This window comes from Montipora foliosa, chromosome 4 (genome assembly GCF_036669935.1).
Source record: "Montipora foliosa isolate CH-2021 chromosome 4, ASM3666993v2, whole genome shotgun sequence".
Classification (NCBI taxonomy): Eukaryota; Metazoa; Cnidaria; class Anthozoa; order Scleractinia; family Acroporidae; genus Montipora; species Montipora foliosa.
The window spans coordinates 5,030,170-5,050,169 of NC_090872.1; the positions used below are offsets into that span (position 1 = coordinate 5,030,170).

Sequence of the window (20,000 nt, forward strand, 5' to 3'; positions counted from 1 at the left end):
GTGTATGATTGCAGAAGTTCTTCTATTATGTATGGGGAGCCTTTTTATAAAGTTTCCTAATAGTACACATCACAGGTTAATAGCTTTCAATTTTATATACTGTGTGGTTGAGTTGTGCTTTCTTGTTTTCATTGTAGGCCACAATACTATAAATTAATTGAAGAGTGCATCTCCCAGATTGTACTTCATCGAAGTGGAGTTGACCCTGACTTCTCTACAAGAAAATTTCAAATTGATGTTGATCCCCTCATTGGTTGGTATTCTGTCATTTTCTTCAGTTGTGTATGTTCAAAAATTGTGAACTCTCAAGGGAAACAATAATTTTCTGGACGGTATAGAGAAAATCCCTTTTGAGATATTCATGTACACGAGAAGATTGCTGACATATAATATTGACGCACAAAATGAAGGAGCTATGTATGCTTTGCAGTTCATTTTGCAGTGCAGTGTTTAATACATACATGTATATATATTTTATTTTGTTGATTTTTTTTTTGCTTTAGAGGACCTTACCAAAGAAGCACAGTACCAAGAGGCAGCAGAAAAGTCAGTGCAGCTTGAAACCAAGGTATGCTTATTAACACTGTGTTTATATCACTGGGTATATTATAAAGTGGCTAGTCTTGTATAAAACTATGGTGTTGCATTGGTGAGGAGTGAATCAAAACTAGGCGTAATCAATGATTATGAAGTGCATTTGTTGAGAGAACTTTATCACTAGATGAGCCGAGATGCCATGAAGACGATGGATTTATGTAAAGAACATCTATCAAGAGTATGAGGCTTTTGGAATGTGGCTAAAAATGGAAAGTTTGGAGTAAAGAGGTGATGGCGTCACAAAAACTAAATTGTTGAAAATCTGGAATTTTTTGCCACTTTCTGAGAGAGTATTACTAAAAAATGTCCCTTGCTAAAAATCAGTGTCTTGGTGCATTTCCACATGACGTATCAAAACCGAGATGCAGATGCATGTATGACGTAATTCAAGATGACGCTTAAAAATCACATGAACAAAAAATGAAAACTATGCACAGGATACCCAAGATTAGAAACTGCATTGCTCCCAACGTCGAACGCAAAATTTTTGTCTTATCAAACAAGTTGATAGATGATTAATTTATTAACCATGCTACACAAAGATTTGTGAGCTGATGTGTTGAGCAATAGCTCTTCAACAGAGGGAATGTAGTTTCAATGTTCATGTAGTTTGCTTATTATGAACCATGTTGATCAGTGTAGGATAATTACCTGGTCAGGAATCAAGAGGCCACAATTAGGGGTTATGTGCATAATAACTCCCAGAGTTAACTTACAGTGCTAACTGTGTTTTAAACTAGTCAGTTGGACCATTATGGTAGCCTTAAGGGTGAAGTAAAATGCAAGTTACTATGGATATAAAACAAAGATAATCAGCCATGAGAAAAAACAAGCGGATGGGTACTGCGAAGGAAGAGTAGCAAATGCCAAGAAATGTAGAGTGTGTAATATGCTTTCTACCTGCAGTGGAAATAGTTTTTTCAAACCCTTGCTTATAAATTAATGACAGGTCCATGTGAAGAAGTATTACCTCTATAATTTTTAACAAGAAGCTAACAAGGGTCTTGCATTAGGCTACGCAAAATGGCTGCATGGGTCAATTTTTTCATGTCATCAATTAATATTAATGTTCTTTTAAATCCATAAACTGATCACAGAAAGTGACAGTCAGCCAATATGTCAAGTGGCTACAGGAACAGGGTGACGCCTACTTTTAGTCCAAAAGACAAATTAGCTAAATTTGTATCACAGCAATTTGATGTAATTGGGAAGTAATAGAAGCATACTTATTGTGAATAAGATCATTTGCATGTAACTGTGGTGTTGGTAGTGGACTCAATAAAGTTATGAATTCACCTGATCCTGATTTTGCGACAATTAACCAATGTAATTTCTCATTTTAAGCTTGAACTTGAAACAACAATGCGTCAAGAGTGTGAAGCCAAGCTAACCCTAACGTCAACTAATTATGAATCTAAGATAGCAACTCTAGAAAAGGAACTGGAGGAAGTACGTGAAAAGGTGGGTTTTGCAGTTATGACAGATGCTAACATACTGTGGTGTATGGTACAAGTTTGCTTCTGGGTATTTGTAAAAGTGTCATAATATTAATTAGATAGATGAAAGAATAAAGTTTAACAAGATATGCTAATGTACTATTCAAGCAAATTTTCAGAAAAGCAAGTTACACATTGATGAACAATTGTAAAAGTAAATTATAATAATATTACATTATTATTGCAATTGAGTTGAATACCAAAGGTCATTTAAGTTTGTTTTCTTAATGGTGCATGAAGGTCAAAAAAAGAATAATAGAATGAACAAAAATTTAAGACTTGTGACTTTCTATTAGAAATGCTTTTACTCATTTTAACATCTTGACCTTTCTCCTTTAGGTAAAAAGGGGAGTGGCTGTTGGAGGTAATGTGTTGTAGCAATTTAGGCAATTTAAACAATCCTAATGGGGCACCAGCATTCTGCTGTATAAACCAAGCGTGACTTTTGACTGATTTCGAAGCCTGAAATTAAACCATAGATCAAACGAATTTTGTAGGTTCTCTGTCCAAAATAATGATTTTGCTTAGTTGTTTTCTCAGTAGACGACTGTCCCCATAAAAGTGTTGGTAATTTCCAAATGAGTCATTTGCTTTTTACGAATAAGAATTATTATTATTAACAGCAACCAGCTTGTATGGATCTGTAGTCCTGCAAAATCACAGTATACTTAGAATGGATTGTGGGGCCGATTGACGCCTTCACTTTGTTGCAAAATTGGTTCCAATTCTGAAAGTAATGCCTTTGTTAGCAGAGATTGTGTTAGAGTTTCTTTGTTGTGTTTGTTTTATCAATGCCACATTTAGATTCCCTTAGTTTAAACTCATCTGATAACTTTATGTTCAATAAAATCACCTTAACTCAGACGTTTGATTAATCTCTGTCAGTAACTCAGATTATTAAAACGTAATCAAGTGAATGGCAATTAATTCAAGATTTACAGCTAAGCTTTAATTCTTGAGTACCCAAATAATGCTCAACCCAAGAAACTGTGACTAAACCTTTACCTGCTGTAACAACTAATATACAAGTCTTTCTTACTCGTTGTTTTGTGATGAAGCCAAAAAGTTACATTTAATGATGGCAAGACACATTGACTTACATTTAAATTTATCAATTTAATATAAATAAATAATGTAAAATTATCAATCTTATCCCTTCAATTTGTGACTGCAGTATTAGTTATTATTTTTAACAAGTTGCAAATAAACACTTTTTAAAGCAAGCTTAAAGCATTTAAGTTAAATTGTGCTGCTCTCTGTCTCTCCCCTTCAGTCAGCCAATCACAGATCAGAACTGAGGGAGTAGCTCCACCACGCTCTCGTGTTTGCTTTATTCCTTCTCCTTCCCCTGTCCCTCCTCAACCACCTCCTCTAGCAACAAGTGAGTCTTGCTCCAGATTTTCATTTCATTCATTCAGTAGCACACCGTTAAGATATGTGACGACGCAATATGTAAAGCACATTGTGTAACATAAGGCCATAAGGTCACAGCAAAAGAGAGAGATTTTAAATAACACTTAACATTTGAAAACAACTTTGCATAATAATAATAATAATAATAATTGCATGTTCCTTGAGCTCATGAAAACTTACACTCTTTAACTGTTCATTAACTTAAGATTGTCTTTTAACGTTTGCAAGTTCATTGCCAATTAAATTCTTTGTAATAATGCACAAACCGTGACCTTGCTTGTTAAGTGTGAAATTGATATTTTTAAATGCAAAGAACGTAATCATAAAAGATTAATTTTTTTGCTATTGACCATAAGAATAGAGGATAGAAGTTCAAGAAATTTCAGTTAGCTTGTAGGAGGGACTTGGCAATTATGGAGTAGAGATGACACAGTGGTATGAACTGTGGGGCACTCTCAATGAAACGTTTTACTCAGAACAACCTAGCAGTCAACAAAACTGCAAATATTTAAGGGGCTTAACTGATATTAGCCGCAAAGAATACATTGATTTCAATTTTTCTCATTAAATAAATTTCATTGCTGTTTGTAATGTTCAGCTGTTTGTTGCATAACTATTATTGTCAATATGGAATTCAATAAATTGCAAAACCACAAACTACTTGACCAAGAACTCAAGTACTAATAAATGGTTTATTCTCATGATTAGTGATAACGAAAGTGAAGGATTCAATCAGTCGAGTTGTTGTTGATCCTGCAACAAAATCTACAATAATTATGCAACATGGACAGTGTATTGGTTATTTTTTAAATTTGATTGCAAGGACGTAGTAGACGTTTACATGAGGAGACTTCTTCCCTGGAACTTGGTTGTATGTTGCTACTTACAAGGACTTGTCCCCTAGTGTGCTCTGACGCTCATAATCCTGTTGGAATTTAAACGATCTCTACTCTAGAGTTCATTGATTCTCTTTTCTCAGACAGTTTTTTTCAATTTTAGGTGGTTCCGCCCCACCAGCACCTCCGCCCCCTCCAGGTGGTCCCCCACCACCCCCTCCACCTCCACCACCAGGTCCTGGGGGAGGCCCTCCCCCTCCTCCACCACCTCCTTTCCCTGGTGGTGGTCCACCGCCTCCTCCCCCACCTCCCTTCCCCGGTGGTGGTCCCCCTCCACCTCCTCCTCCACCTGGTGGTGGACCACCACCTCCTCCACCACCCCCTGGGGGTGGTCCTCCCCCACCACCTTTCCCAGGTATGGGACCACGCCCTCCTTTTGGATCACCAATGATGCCTGCACTACCTCCTGGTGTTGTTCCTAAGAAGAAGTATAAACAAGACGTGCAAACCAAGAGGGCAAACTGGAATAAGGTTTGTGTTACACTTCATAATTTTGACTCACGCAGAATCTAGCCTACATGTAGCCATACCCACCCCCGAGGGAAAACGGCGTGGAGAGGTTGGGTACAGCTACACATAGGCTACCACAATCAAATGACACTTCAAGATGAATAGTAGGCAATTGCTCTTTGTTTTGTTTTTAAAAGCATATTTTAGTGACTGGCTAGAAACTTTCCCCTCGAATGGTTCATGGCTTTTTTATGATGGGCGCAACTTGTTTTTTCCACAAATCGTGGTTGTTCGAATGAAAACTGTTTTTCTTGTTCTCTTCTTTTACAGATCAACATGAAGAACTTTACCGAAAACACATTTTGGGCAAAAACAAAAGAAGACAAATTGGAAAAACCAGGTTTCTTTGACGAGTTGACCAAAACCTTTGCTGCAAAAAGCTCGGCTCCAAAACAGAAAGAGAGTGGGGATAGCTTGGACAAGAAAGCTACTAACAAGAAAAAAGGCAAAGATTTGAAGATTATTGACCCAAAGAGCGCACAAAACCTTTGTAAGTAAGATTTAAGAAAAGAGCATGCGTAAAGGGGCAAGGCTGGTTTTTGTTTTTTATTTGAACTGTCCATAATCCTACTTGCGGAAATTTCTATCCTTATTTGTGGAATAGAGATGGTTATATAAGTTTGTCAAACGATTTTCTTTGAAACTTTCCCTGAAGGTTCCCTACTACTCTCTGTTTAAAGAACTACAAAGAAAAGATAACCGTGCTTGCTTAACAGATATAATGGGTCAATCTTTCCCCATGGATGCCTGTACTGATACTAATCACGCGCGTTATTTCATCGGCTCAGGGTAACGCTTGAAAAAACACCTGATAGATAGAAAGTCTAGAGCATACGGAACACTGTCTTATATAGTTAAAACGACGTCGACTCAAAACGGCAGAGAAGAGAACCAACAAACTCAACCCACATATGATGCCAAGACTGGTATTCGAACCCGGGCCACTTTCAATCAAATCAAATTGAGTACTTATATAGCGCATGATCCATAGGTAAATGATCTCAGGCGCTTAAAATTAACAATAAGGTTATTTACAATGTAAAAATTATGACTAATTATGATTATATTTACAGTGGTGAGAAGTATATAAAGTAATCGTATATTGAAGGAAGTAAGAAAGTTAAAAAAAAAATTATAATGAGCTTTTTGAAATAAAGTGTCTTAAGTTTTGTTTTGAAAGATTTTAAATCGTTCTCTAGTTTAAGTGATTTTGGAATTTTGTTCCATTCAGAGGGTGCTGCCACTTGAAAAGCTCTGTCTCCTGTTGTCTTTTTTGATATAAAAGTGGTGGAGCCAATAAAACTTCATCATTAGATCGGAGATTGTATAGTGATTTCTTCTTGATTTGAACTAGACTTTGTATGTAATCAGGTGATAGTCCATGTATTGCCTTGTAAGTCATCAATAAAATTTTGTATTTAATTCTTAGGTTGACTGGTAGCCAGTGTAGTTTGAATATCAACGGTGTGATACGACAAAAACGTGTAGAGTTACATTCAAGTCTAGCAACCATATTTTGCAAACGCTGAAGCACTTTGGTCAGGGAGGCGAGTGCTCTCACCACTGCGCCATGCTTTCTCCCAATCATCCTGTTTTTATTAGCTCAACACGTTTTTGCTTTAAACTGTTGTTCGTCTGTTTTTGTCGTAGCTATTTTCCTTGGCTCGCTTAAAATGCCCCATCACGAGGTGAAAAGACTGATTCTCAACTGCGATCAAACAGTTTTAACAGAAAGTGCCATCAACTCGCTGCTGAAGTACCTTCCGTCACCGGAACAGGTAAGGGATGAGCTGCGTGACAAAGGTAACTTTCCAGTCTTGTACAATTGGGAGAGTAAATAAAATGCTAAATTATAATGCATTACCTATTACCTAAAATAACGCTGTAAAGAGATAAGTTTTAAGACTAAGATTTAAACAACATTTGAAATTAATTTTAAGTTATGGTACCACTTTGTGTGCTGATGTAGAAATCGTTTAATAGTTTTACGTCGTATTTATTTCCATTTCTTATAATTTCTTTGCTTTAGAAAAGCAGCTTCAAAAAATTAACGAAATGCGTAGTGTTATATCTTCAAGCCTTTGTAATCTGTGCTGGCTAGGCTGAAGAGACAGTTAATGGCGTAATGATCGCTCATAAAATAATACAAAATGGGGGACCAACAATTTGTTAGCGGCAGCGAGTGCGTGCGAAGTCCTTAACCAGAGATTTTCACGTTGTAATGAGCCCTGAGATAAGACAGACTTGCCGCCTTGGTACAATTATATGCTCACTCTTATATATTATTCTTCTAATTTAGATGCAGCAGCTTGGAAACATGAAGGAAATGTTTGATGATCTCAGCGATCCAGAACAATTTGCTTGTTTGGTAGGGGCTCGTTATTTTCTCAGCGAGGTTGTCTGTAAAGTTATCTCTAGAATTGGGCAACCGTTTATCCCCACGTAGGGTTTTAGGAGTGTGTTTATTTGTACTTAGTGTTCTCAGTAACCTTTTGCCTTGCAGTTTTACCTGTAAAACACCACTTTCTTTGGAAAATCTCAAATCTAACGTGGTAACATTGGCACGCTTCTCAGTAGTTCTGCACGTGAAAAAATGGTGCGTGCAGTTGTAGGTTTGCACGTGCCGCACACATTTCTTTTCGGTACTCTCCAACCACAACTTGAAAGAATCTCTGAATTAAAGGTTTTCTGGTCAACTGAAGCAAACAACAATGAATGTTTCGTACTCCATCTTTACTTCGAAAACGCAGCCGCCAAACGTTCGACGTTGTTAAACGACTCACCACTTGTTATTACAGGTGCATTTTGAACCGCAGCCACTCTTGTCACGATGGCTGCGCACGGACATACCAAACCTTGTTGAAAGATGATGGCAAACAGGTTCGACTTACTTTAGCATTCGTGAGAACAAGAGAAATGTTGACTGGATGTTAAAGCAAGGTTTAAACGCTTTTAAAGTCATTCAACGTCTATTCAACTTCAACTTATCTCCAAAACAAAAGTTGCCCAAAGCACCATCTGGGGACATTTCACGTGTGTTAAACATTCACATGTCCGTAACATCACAGGTAACCCAGGCTCACTGTGTGCGTCACGTAGGTATTAAAATATAGAGAACATATGAGGCGAAGTTTAGGTCTGAAAATTTGCTAGAAAATGGTAATAAAAATCGATAAAACTTACCATGTGGTGAGCTGTTGTTGTCTTTAATACGTACACGAAGTTTCGGGGAAAATGGTCCCCGTTCACCTTCCTTCATAATATAGTGACAAGGTAGGAGACGGAAGCCAGCGTCGGGACTCCGATCGACCCAAAACAAGCACGATTTTTTCCGCGAAAATCAAATCCAGTCGCTAAATAAACACGCCAGGTTCGTGAAATAGGAATTTCTCTAAACCATGAATCCACTGAAGCATCTCCAGGTAGCAACGCGGAGCCACCAGACTCCGTAAAACTTGTAAGTTAACCTGCTAAAATGGCAGCCTGAAAGCGTGGTACTCACGAAGTGCCCAATTCAAAATGGCACTGAACTCTGGACGCCTGGTGACGAGTATAATAAGTCTCCCTCGAGGGAGGGGAGTCCCAAATCGCTCAGTGAGTTTTGTTTTTAGCAATTTGGGACTCCCACCCTCGAGGGAGACTTATTATACTCGTCACCAGGCGTCCAGAGTTCAGTGCCATTTTGAATTGGGCACTTCGTGAGTACCACGCTTTCAGGCTGCCATTTTAGCAGGTTAACTTACAAGTTTTACGGAGTCTGGTGGCTCCGCGTTGCTACCTGGTGATGCTTCAGTGGATTCATGGTTTAGAGAAATTCCTATTCCACGAACCTGGCGTGTTTATTTAGCGACTGGATTTGATTTTCGCGGAAAAATCGTGCTTGTTTTGGGTCGATCGGAGTCCCGACGCTGGCTTCCGTCTCCTACCTTGTCACTATATTATGAAGGAAGGTGAACGGGGACCATTTTCCCCGAAACTTCGTGTACGTATTAAAGACAACAACAGCTCACCACATGGTAAGTTTTATCGATTTTTATTACCATTTTCTAGCAAATTTTCAGACCTAAACTTCGCCTCATATGTTCTCTATATTTTAATACCTACGTGACGCACACAGTGAGCCTGGGTTACCTGTGGTAACATTTGCTGTTGCAAATCACGTCTGGCTCATGTTCAATCCTCCCTTTTCCAACATTTCTCTTTGCAGCTGAGTGGGATCAAAAAATTGGAACAAAGGTTAAATATGATCTTGTTTAAGATGAAATTCCCAGAAGAGATGCAAGATACGAAACCGGTATGTATTGCTTTGTGCTTAAGCTGCGGAAAAATAAAAGACATTAACCGGCCGCAGACAGACAGTAGAGACCTTTAGATTCTAGTTCGAGGACGAGAACGAGTACGAATTTTGACTGCTGGTTTTCGCGTGCTCACTGTTGTTCTATGAGGAAGTTGCGAACTTCTACTTCCTCCGCATAATTTTAAACCGCGCAAACATATCCCAGTATTAGTAAGCACCACCCATAGGAAACCCAAGTATCTCGAGATGCGCAAAACGTATGCGCAATAACAGAAAAGTAGACACCGAAAAAAGCCTGAAAAAATTCAGGCTTGACCTGGTCTTCAACCCATGACCTTGTGATTGTGTTGCATTGCTCAACTCAATGAGCTCTCAAACCAACTGGCAGATGGTCACTTTGTGAGTTTATAATGAACCCATATTCTTATAGTTTACAACTATTCACCGAAGTGGAGGTGGCTAGTGTTGGACATTTTCGCGGCTCAGTAAATATCCACCATTAGTATATACTAAAACAGTGGATAGCGTTGAACTCGCGCGCCTCAGTGTCGGTGGCTGGCGTTGGATATTTACCTCGCTGCTTCGCGGCTCGGTAAATATCCACCGCTAGCCACCCCCACTTTGGTGAATAGCCACCGACACCGAGGCGAATAGTTGTTTTAGCATATACTAAAACAGTGAGATTAATATATCACAAAAAGAAGATTTTAACTCATTTATTCCCGCAATGATTACAATATTTTCCGCCAGGTGAATAACACATATTTCTTTTTCAGAACGTTGTAAACGCAACTGCTGCGTGTCGAGAAGTGAAGACGAGTTCCAAATTCTCCAAATTCCTGGAACTCGTACTCCTAATGGGAAACTACATGAACGCTGGATCAAGGAACGAGGGCTCAATGGGATTTGAAATGAATTATCTGACCAAGGTGTGTTGTGGTTAAATCTGTCAGAGAGCACCAAAGTTTTCTACTGGCATGCCATTGTTAGCAGCTTATGCTTAAGAACTTAGGTGGTTTTCACGTGACGTCATCGCCGCCATGTTGGTTGTTGGTGGACGAAAACAAAAGGTCTCTCATTTACTCCTTTTGTTCGTCCACCAGCAATTGTACATTGCAGCATTGTTACCTGCCTCTTTGGAGATTGGTTGCAAACAAATTGAGCGCGTGGTGTAGTGGATATCGCTGTCGGACCGCATCTCGAATCCCAGCTCGTGCGCTCTAAAGTTCATTCGTGGTGGGTAATATGCGCGTGGTGTGCGACCTACGACCGCGGTGCATTATTTTTACTCATTTCCAAAGATGGCGGTCTTTCCATGTCGTAGCGGCGTTCGAAGAGATAAGTTCAAGTCCATTTTTTCCCAGATACCAAGCAATTCGATCCAGAAAAAAATCTTGCAATAGGAAGAGAAACCTTTTCTAAATTTCTTGAAGCTACTGATGTTTGGATTCACAGTTTAGATTTTCGAATTTTGTAGTGCGAATGAGAGGACCTATTTTCGCAGGGGCAAACCCCTGTAAATCTTTGGGTAATATGAGGATCAGTATTACTGGGGACAAGTTGTGCATGCAACGGGACTGGAGTAGCGCCCACCCCTGCCGTAAGTTTGCGGCAGAAGCAAAATAAAAAAAAGCCTTCGGGTTGCCTTCGACTTTGGTCGTCCTCTTGTCTTGTCTTGTCTTTTCTATATCTCTCCAAAGTTCTTAGACATTTGCTTGATTTCCTTGAAGCGGGCACAAAGTTGTAGTCGTGATCTTTCCGTGACATATTTTTGTCTGTTCACTTGCGTGCGATGCCCACGTCTTTGCGATTGTATCTGTGCTATGGGGTTCACACTTGCGTCCACCTTGTCTCAGCATCGCGAGTGTAAACCAGATTCAAAGGATTATGCTGACCTAAGTGAACATTATCCTCCTTTCAGCTGAGTTCGACAAAGTCGGTGGATGGGCAGCTAACATTAGTGCATTTTATGGATGAGATGATTGAGAATAAATACCCCGAGATTTCCGGCTTCGAACTTGAGTTGACGCATGTGGAACAAGCCGCTAGAGGTAAGGATTTCTGCCTGTCTGGGGAAAAAAGCTAACCATTTCTTTGCTTTGTTGTTTAGAGTGTAGTTTCATAATCGACTTTTTAACGGTTTCTGTGGAGAGCATCAAATTAGTAGAAGTGAATCTGCGTTACATTCCCTTTTAAATGTTACAGGAGCCGATTTTTAATCCATGTTACACGAGACAACTTTAAACGCACCTTTGTTGCGGCAACGGCCTGTTACACGATTCGCAACATTTGAACCCAGTCTCCTGCTCGACAAATCTCGGGCGACAAATATGGTGGACTCTGTTGATGTGACTGTTGACGTGACTTATTTCGGTTCTTCGTGGTGCATTCTGGGACGATATGCGTTAAACGTCAACTGCGGGGGTGTTTCCCGCACCAACTCCAACAAAATTTGGCCAAAAATGTTGCAGGGTTTTTCAAGCGATTCAAAAACCTGCAATATGTTGCCGCAACAAAATATTACACGAGACAACTTTAAACGCAACAATGTTGCGTTAAAAGTCGGCTCGTGTAACATCACCTTAAAGATGTATGACAATGCAACAACAATGTTGGCGTAATTTCGACGCAAGGAAACTGCAAAGGCGTTGTAATGGATTTTCTTTGCCATAGTGCGTTTCCATGGAAAGGACTCTCCTTTATTATGGACTGACCTACCTTTATGTTTTTTAGTGTCGGATGAGATTCTGCAAAAGTCAATCAACACCATGCAGGGCAACTTGAAAAAGCTTGAAAAGGAACTGGAGATCTATAAACCACTCGACGACAAAGAGGACAAATTCATTCCAGTTATGGAGATATCCTTTATACCGAATTTGCCGACAACTATTTTTGAATGGGAAAAATTTGGATCTGGACAAAAGGGATCAACCGCAGACCGGTTGGCTCACTCGATGGAGCATCGGGTGTACTGTTCGGGAGGTCATGGGTTCAAATAGACCCTTCTCCAAAATGGCGGCCGGCGAAGGGTTTGAATGAGTTGAAATTAAACGGAATGAAAAACTGATACCAGAAATAGAAAGAGCACCTTTACGTTAGTAACCCGGCAAGTTTCAGTGTATTAGGTGTTATATTAGCTGAGAAAATGTAAGTTGAAATTTGACAAATTTACATACGTTTGTATGACTTGGGGTATACGCCATAACCCCAATAATAATAAACGTCTGTAAATTTTTCAGTTTACAACTTACGTTTTCTCTGCTGATATTACATTCCTGATATTATATTCCTAATTATTCATAGAGTGATTTTGCACCGATCGCCCTAAACGTGAACTTTCGTTTTGCAAAAATTAAAAGAAACTTGTTTGATTTTGACTCCTACATTGCCTGTTGGATACGGACACCGAGTAATTTCTCAAATGAGGGAGAAAAGATAAAATAAGAGAATTTTCTTGCTTTTATGACGAGCACTGAGCAACCTGCTTTTTGGTGTTTCACGTAGGATAGATGCTAAGTCTCTCTAATAGAGCGGTTTTCAATTGATTGTCGTAAAAGAAATACAAAGTGATTTCTTCGACCATTCAGTGCAGGTACAAACAGCGCAATGAACCAATCCAAATTCGTAGCAATTCCATGTAATTTGCTCAAAGCGCGGGAAAAATCGCTCCTGGAAGTCGCCATTGGTTTGATTTTTCCTTCTCATTGGTTAATTAAGTGGCGCGAGATTTTTGAATCAATCATCAAGCGTAGCAATTTCAGTCGTGTAATTTTGTTCGACGGTCATTTAAAAAACTGCCCTATCCTGCTCGGGCGTTTCGTATTCGTTTCGTAAACGCCAGAACAAACGGTTAATTTGCTGAAGATGGTGCAGCGCCGGAAGAATTTATTTCCTTGACTACACTGCACGGTTTCTACAAGACCGCGAAGGACCAAATCGACGTGTTGGTTGAAATGCATAAGAATATGACCACCATGTATAAAGAGCTTGTGGAGTATTTCTGTTTGGACGTCAAGAAAACCTCCATGGAAGAATTCTTTGGGGACATCAAAACCTTTCTGGACCAGTTTGAGGTAATAAAGATGAGTTTTGGATAAAAGACCAAACGTTTAGAATTGTCCATTAATTAAAGACAGTGGCTATTCGTACGGCACCCATACACTGCTCTATATTAATTTGCTATTCATACGAGAGTCTTCGAAGAACGATTATTACAGGTTCTAACCCTAACCTTGAACAGCATAGCCACGCAGTTATTGAAAGCTAACCATTTTAATATGGGCACTTAGACTTAAATACTGTTTATCAGCGCTATTTGAAATGGGTGCTGAGACTTAAATGCTAGAAACACAAGGCCCATCAGATGGCCGGTGACATTGAACGAAGAATTAAACAGGCATCAATGCCGTTGTTTGAACTGTATATAAAAGAATTGAAGATGAGGTAAGACTTTCCGAATGTTATTGAACCTGTAACAATGGGGAAGATATCTGTTTGTAAACATTGCGTTATTCAAATGTTCCAACCAAAGGAACAAAAGACCCTTTGATTGCGACAAATTTAATTATTAGAGGGTAATGTGAAATGCTAGTTTTCTACCCATATAGACCCTGAGAGCGTTAGCCCTACTAATGGAATTAGGCCCACACAAGAACAGAGAAAAACTCTGACCAGGGTAGGAATTGAACCCACGACCTTCGGGTTACATCACCGCTGCTCTACCGTCTGAGCTACAAGCTCAGACGGGAGCAGGTCGCGGGTTTGCAAAAACGTAGCTCTTCCTTGTGCCTTTTTCGACAGCCAATGTAGATCTGGTTGGCACATAAATGACAATAGGTGACGTCAACGATATCTTCCCTGTTATTCCAAGAAGACTCCCGTATGAATAGCGAAGAGAGGTCGGTGAACGGGTCCCGTACGATTAGCCACTTTGTTAATTAAAAGCCATTAAACCATGTCAATTTAAGGTCATTTTTATTTATTCTCCGGCTTCGTCTTGTTTACAGAAAGCCAAGAAAGACAATGCAAAGAGGAAAGAAAAAGAAGAAAAGGATCGAAAAGCAAAAGAAAGAGCGGTGAGTATCGTGAATTTCACAAAAAACACACTGCACTGCCTAGAGATTCTTTGTTTCTTCCGTGCCTTTGTTATCAAATATCATTTTCCGCCCTCAAACACCGGCTGTATAGTTTGATGCCTTCGTATTGGCTGCTTATATTATGTTCCTGCGCTAAACTTGTGACAACCGCTGCATATTTTCCCGCGCTTGGTTTCGTCCTCGTGATATTTTTTTAGCCTGTTCCAGGCTCCCGGGAAAACGAAAACAACTGCGTGTGAAAAGCGAGTGGGGGCTTGGGTCGAGGCGAGCCCCCATTCATTTTTCGCACGCATTTTTTTCTCTTTTTCGACTATCTGGGAGCGGCTGGGTTTGTTTGTTCATAATGGTGGACTTAAATGTCATTGCAGGAGAAAGAAAAAGATAGGAAGAAGCGGATGGAAGCCGAAAAGACGAAGAGAAAACCAGTGCTTGACATGAATGCAGGTTTGAACCTCTTATTTTAATGGGATCTTTCCCCCATTGTGTGGGTCATGTTACATGTTGCAAAGAAACTGGTTTTGCTTGCCTGCCTTCCTTCGCCCTTAAGATGCATAATTAATCGTCTGTTAAAGCGGAATCTCTCATCAACTGAGTCTTTTTCTCTGTTCGTAGATGATGACCAAGAGGGAGTGTTGGACGGCCTGATGGAGGCTCTAAATACAGGGTCTGCGTTCAGAGATCCTTCAAGGCCCTTACGAAAGAAAGCGCCAGGAGGCAAGAAAGGTGAGAACATCATATCGTTCAATTTAATACATACCGCTTACAAGGAGCCGTAACTTAAATTGCAGTTCGAGAAAACGTTCTTAACCAAGCAAGAAAAACAAAACTTTAAAATAAGCGCGCCTCACTGTAGGATTCGGTCTGTTAAATTGGCTAATCATAGCGCGCCCTTATCTCCTCTTATCAGTACTGATCTTCGTTTTTGTGGTAGTGCAGTGCACTGTAAGTGTACTACACACTATGTCACCGGGTTGTTGGAGTGTAAGAGCGCAAGAGTGTGTCCGCCGATGAATAATAAAGCAGCTGCTATTTCCGAAACGATGGAATTACCTGGTGATAAATAACCTCGTCTAGGAGAGTAAATTTTTGACTTTGCAGAAACAATGGTCATCCTCAGGAGTTGGGCGGTTGTGATCTTTGTGTTGAATTCGCACATTTCTTGTCAAACTCTGTAACACTTGAAAAAAAAAAAACAAACTAACAAAAACAAAAGCCCGGTGTTTTGCCAAGGTAACTTGATCACGGCGTCCGCTGAATTCTGTCACTTTCGATTTTACGATTTACTTGTGCAGCCAAAAGTACAATAGAAAAATTGAACGAAGCAAAAATCTCCCAAAGTGTTTTTCGCTGATGGTTACTTTTTATATTCCGGGTTCAAAATTAAATGTTGTTTTTATGTCACAAATTTTGTTGCTGATGCAAAATATATTATTCCCGACCGACCGTCCCGAAAACTTCCATCTACTGACTCTTCCTAAAAACTGTGTATCAATATTTATTTACTTTGCATCAACATTTGTTTTGAATAAAGCAGGCTAACAAAATCTGTACCTTGCTTAGTTCGCATTTTTGAGGGTTAAAATTGAATTTTCGATCCTATGTTTCTGGCACAAAGTGGTATACTTTTTTAGGTCTCCTATCCAGATACTAACCCCACCTGACTATTAGAAAGCTGTTAGACGCTCAGAGTACACGCTTAAACTTGTGGTGAAAAGAAATTGTAAGGGAGTTTGAAAATGATCAACATGTCAGCCTAGAAGCCAATGTTTCTCGATTCCCTTTTATTTTCTTCAATCTTTCTGGGTTTAGTACGCTACTTGTAAGCTTATTTACCTAAGACATCTACCATGGCACTATAATGATATACGGTGCCAAAACAATATCGTGTACTATTAGAGCTACTTATTATTCCACTATTACTCCATTTTACCACATTTGGTCAAGAGAACGCGCAAAATATGAGAGGTAATACACTGTAGTGTCCCGGTTTGACCGGTTTAGAGCAGAGCAAATATGAACTAGACGGGAGTTTTTCAATGAAAGAAATTGTTTTCAACACGATGCAAAGACTGAGAATTTAGAGAATGTGGTTTATGATCGCTTGTCACACCGTCATTTCGTTTATCCAATCAAAGAACGGCTGGCTTTTGTGCTGTTTACATCGTTCGCACGCGTCCTGAAGGACAGATGATGCTTTTTTGAAACATTCTTACCAAACAGAATTGAAGCAAAATAACACATTTTTGTGGTGGAATAATAAATCTCTTATTCGATAGTCAAACCATCGAATGAGATGTATATATTACGCAAAAGCAACATGATGAATCTGCTGGAAGGCAAAACGAAGCTCAGTTGACAATATGGAATAAAGCGCTGTGTTACTGCACTACCACACGTACGCAATGCGTGCCTATTTTTATTCCGTTGACCAAAGATGCCAAATACGAAGGAACAGAATCGTATTTTAATAAATTACATTCGATCTAAAATGTAAAGTAAGAAGGTCCGTTAATACTCGACGTCAGCAATTTCGAAAATGAATAGAAAGATTAGAAGAAACGACATTAAAAGCGACTACACACTTACTTTCACTTTCACTGTCTACGTATTAGGCAAGCATTTCAAGAGTCTACACTTTTGGTTGGAATTTTACTACTGTACACGGGTTAGCAACTGGTCCGGAAAGGGTTACCACACGGTCAGGTTGAATGAGTAAAAAAGCAATTTAAGAACTCACGCTAGTACATGAATTTAACTAAGGTGGCATGCGTGAATAAGACTAACGCTATTTGAAATTTATATGGCGCGCGCGTGCAACTTTGCCGTAGATCATTAAAACTGACAGTTCAGTGAAAGAGTTTGCCTCTGCCATTAAGGACGGATGCCTCAGTGGTTTAAAAGTAAAGCTAAGGCTTTGTTAGAATAAAATTGATGCTGCAGAGTTTTAAAAAAAGTGAAAAAATTGATATGTCCAGGTTTGACCCTTATTAGATGCACGCGGATTTCAATAAGCGTCACGAAGTGTCAACTTCTAGCCAACTTCAACATCACTTGTGTCTCAGAATACAGACAATTTATGTCACAAAGTGTCCCCCAAATGCTGCTCTTTAAGTGAAGATTAACTGCTGCATTTACCCAAAGCTAAAAATAACGCTAACCTTTACCCTTACCTTATTGTTGAAAATAGGTAGCAAATGCTTAGACTTAAAGGGACACTTTGTGTTGGATGTCAAAATTGGGCGTGCATCTAATTAGGGTCAAACCTGGACATAAGTGAAAAATTGTGAGAGCACGTTTTCTATATCTTCTTTAAATCAAGCAAATATTTGGAATTCGGTAAAAATAGTGATATCAGGAATGAAGCTTTCTTTTTCGTGCTACTACATCTAATACTTATTCGATTTGTTATGTAATCTCTTTCATTCTGAGTTGAAAGTTTAATTGTGTCAATTGTTGGCTGGTTCATATTGCAGCTCGACCCGTTGATCTGATGCGCTCGAGGACACGCTCAAATATACCAGTCCAAAAAATTATGGAGGCGCAAAACATGAACGACGCAGTTGATATCCCAGTCGATGATCAACCAACGGCTCCCACAAGAAACCGACAAAGGAGAGACGACAGAAGGAGTGGCGGACAAAAGACAGAGGCACAACTTGAAGACGAGGCTCAAGATCTTTTGGAAAGACTAAAAAAATTATGAGCCAGCGAGAGGCGGTCAGTGTTCGATTCATCATCAAGAACTACATGCGCATATTGGCCATGTTACGAAAGTGATAGGAGCTGCTTGTAATGATAAAACATTCACTTCGTGAAAAAAAAAAAACTCGATTGGTGAGTAATAGACGCTTCTGTCTCTTCTTTGAGAGGAGATGTTTGTAGCACTAATCGTTGCGCCATTTGAAGTTGGCAAACTTCATTGAAAAGTAAGATCACGCATTTATCGTATTCCAAAATGGCCACCATTTTAGTATTCTTTTCAGTTTTCCTTGCAAATTCTCCCTTTCGGCGTCGCTTTCAAACGTAAGGTTCAAAAAAATATTTAACCTTGAACGAGGCCAAAAGGGCCAATTTGCAATCAAACAAAATAATTCTAAAATGGGGGCCATTTTGGAATAAGGTGTATTTGAAAAATCAAAGCTTTTACGTAGATTTCTTCATTGAAAGTGCTAACGACCGACGTAGTTTGTTTACACACACGTTTGTTTTAACGATCGAACAAGAGAGGCTTCACGAGCAAGTTAATTTTGTTAAAACAGTCGTGTGCGTAAAAATCGTACGAACACACCCTCCATAAGTAAACTTTTAAAAAAAATTCTATTCATACTAAGACCCTCGTTAAATTGTTTCCCGATCGGACGGGGACGCCTTTTGGTCCACGTGAAATAATTATCTCGCGGTTTTAGTGTGAATAAGATGTCCATAGGTTTAAAATAAATATGGGATTCGGATACTCCTGATTCTTATGGTAAATACCAGGAACGCCATTTTTAACCCTGGTCGGGATCCCCGAGCCATTACCTTTAGGATGTTTGTCCCTTCTTCGGTGACGCTAACTTTGCCCTCCTTTCGCAAGGAGGTTTGAGTTATTGATGGTCATTTTTATCAATAATTGGCATCAATGGCAAAGTCTTTTGTTTTTCGGTGTGAATTTTGGCTTTTTATCAGCGCTATTTATTGTACTATAACTCAGTTTAGTATATTTAGAGTTTTCACAAGAAACACAAGTGCAGGTGTGACTGACTGGGAGAATACATGGCCGAAGTCTCGTGTTGCATTTCCCTGCCAGCACTGAAAGGGCCCTTTTCTTTTGCCTTTGCTGGGTTAGAAGAAGAGAAACCTACGGTGGCCCACAAGGGGCATGCTGCAAATTAAATAGTTGCTGCAAATAAAATAAAGTTGCTGCAAATTTGAAAAAGGTGCTGCAAGTAAAATAAGTTGCTGCAAACTAAAAAAAGTTGCTGCATATTTTAAGGCATCAAAAGTATGCGCGCGCACAGAAGGAAGGACAGGTTAAAAACACAGGTCACAGGTCATTGTTTTACCAATACAAAAACAACCCTAACTGTTTACAAATGCTAACATTTGGCCTAATTAATTCTAAGGTTAGCTGTAATGGATGTTTAGGATACTTTCTGTAGTGTTAAAACAATGACCTGTGACCTGGACCTGTGACCTGTATTTTTTGCCTGCCCTTTCTTCAGTGCGAGCTCATACTTTTGATATTTTAATTTGCAGCAACTTTATTTTATTTGCAGCGACTCTTTAATTTGCAGCATGTCCCTTGTGGGTTACCGTATAAACCTCTGCCTTGGGTTGAAACGTGGAGCACGCGCCTCGTTTACTAAGTGACAACGGTATGGTCTCACTAAAGGACAGCGGAATTACTGTAAAGGAATACGCTGGACACAGCACTTCGAAGTCGCGGTCAGCAAACATGCTAGGGACTTTCAGATCTGAGACGGCCACGTCGACGAACATTCCACCCCTTTCACACCAGCGGTGTGACAGTAAAACTAGAGACTGAAAGGTTCACATTTTTATGCTCGCGTTGTCGTCAAAACCTAAAGTTTGGTGATCTCAGGTCGTTGCTATGAAGGGCACCGGAAAAGTATGTGCTAAAACAGCACTCGCAGAACCATTGTTTTCCTTTTCAATTAACCTACGATATTATTGTATTGTGGCGTTGGCGTTG

At 39.6% G+C, this 20,000-nt stretch overlaps 1 protein-coding gene across 2 annotated transcripts in view; it reads left to right on the forward strand.

Moving 5' to 3' along the window:
* The window catches only part of LOC137999582 (protein diaphanous homolog 2-like), a 35,870-nt gene extending 17,711 nt beyond the window's left edge, over positions 1-18,159 (forward strand). The window contains exons 11-28 of one of the 2 annotated variants that reach the window (XM_068845397.1): positions 138-253; positions 504-568; positions 1,942-2,058; positions 2,433-2,457; positions 3,367-3,474; positions 4,506-4,873; positions 5,183-5,402; positions 6,563-6,690; positions 7,212-7,280; positions 9,120-9,206; positions 9,986-10,138; positions 11,131-11,260; positions 11,943-12,067; positions 13,118-13,282; positions 14,216-14,284; positions 14,674-14,749; positions 14,918-15,028; positions 17,779-18,159. In XM_068845397.1, the coding sequence (XP_068701498.1) occupies positions 138-253; positions 504-568; positions 1,942-2,058; positions 2,433-2,457; positions 3,367-3,474; positions 4,506-4,873; positions 5,183-5,402; positions 6,563-6,690; positions 7,212-7,280; positions 9,120-9,206; positions 9,986-10,138; positions 11,131-11,260; positions 11,943-12,067; positions 13,118-13,282; positions 14,216-14,284; positions 14,674-14,749; positions 14,918-15,028; positions 17,779-18,008 (2,362 nt within the window). In that variant the 3' untranslated portion in view covers positions 18,009-18,159. The remainder of the gene's footprint in view (positions 1-137; positions 254-503; positions 569-1,941; positions 2,059-2,432; positions 2,458-3,366; positions 3,475-4,505; positions 4,874-5,182; positions 5,403-6,562; positions 6,691-7,211; positions 7,281-9,119; positions 9,207-9,985; positions 10,139-11,130; positions 11,261-11,942; positions 12,068-13,117; positions 13,283-14,215; positions 14,285-14,673; positions 14,750-14,917; positions 15,029-17,778) is intronic. The other variant, XM_068845398.1, reaches the window with a different exon arrangement.
* Positions 18,160-20,000: the final 1,841 nt, after the last annotated feature.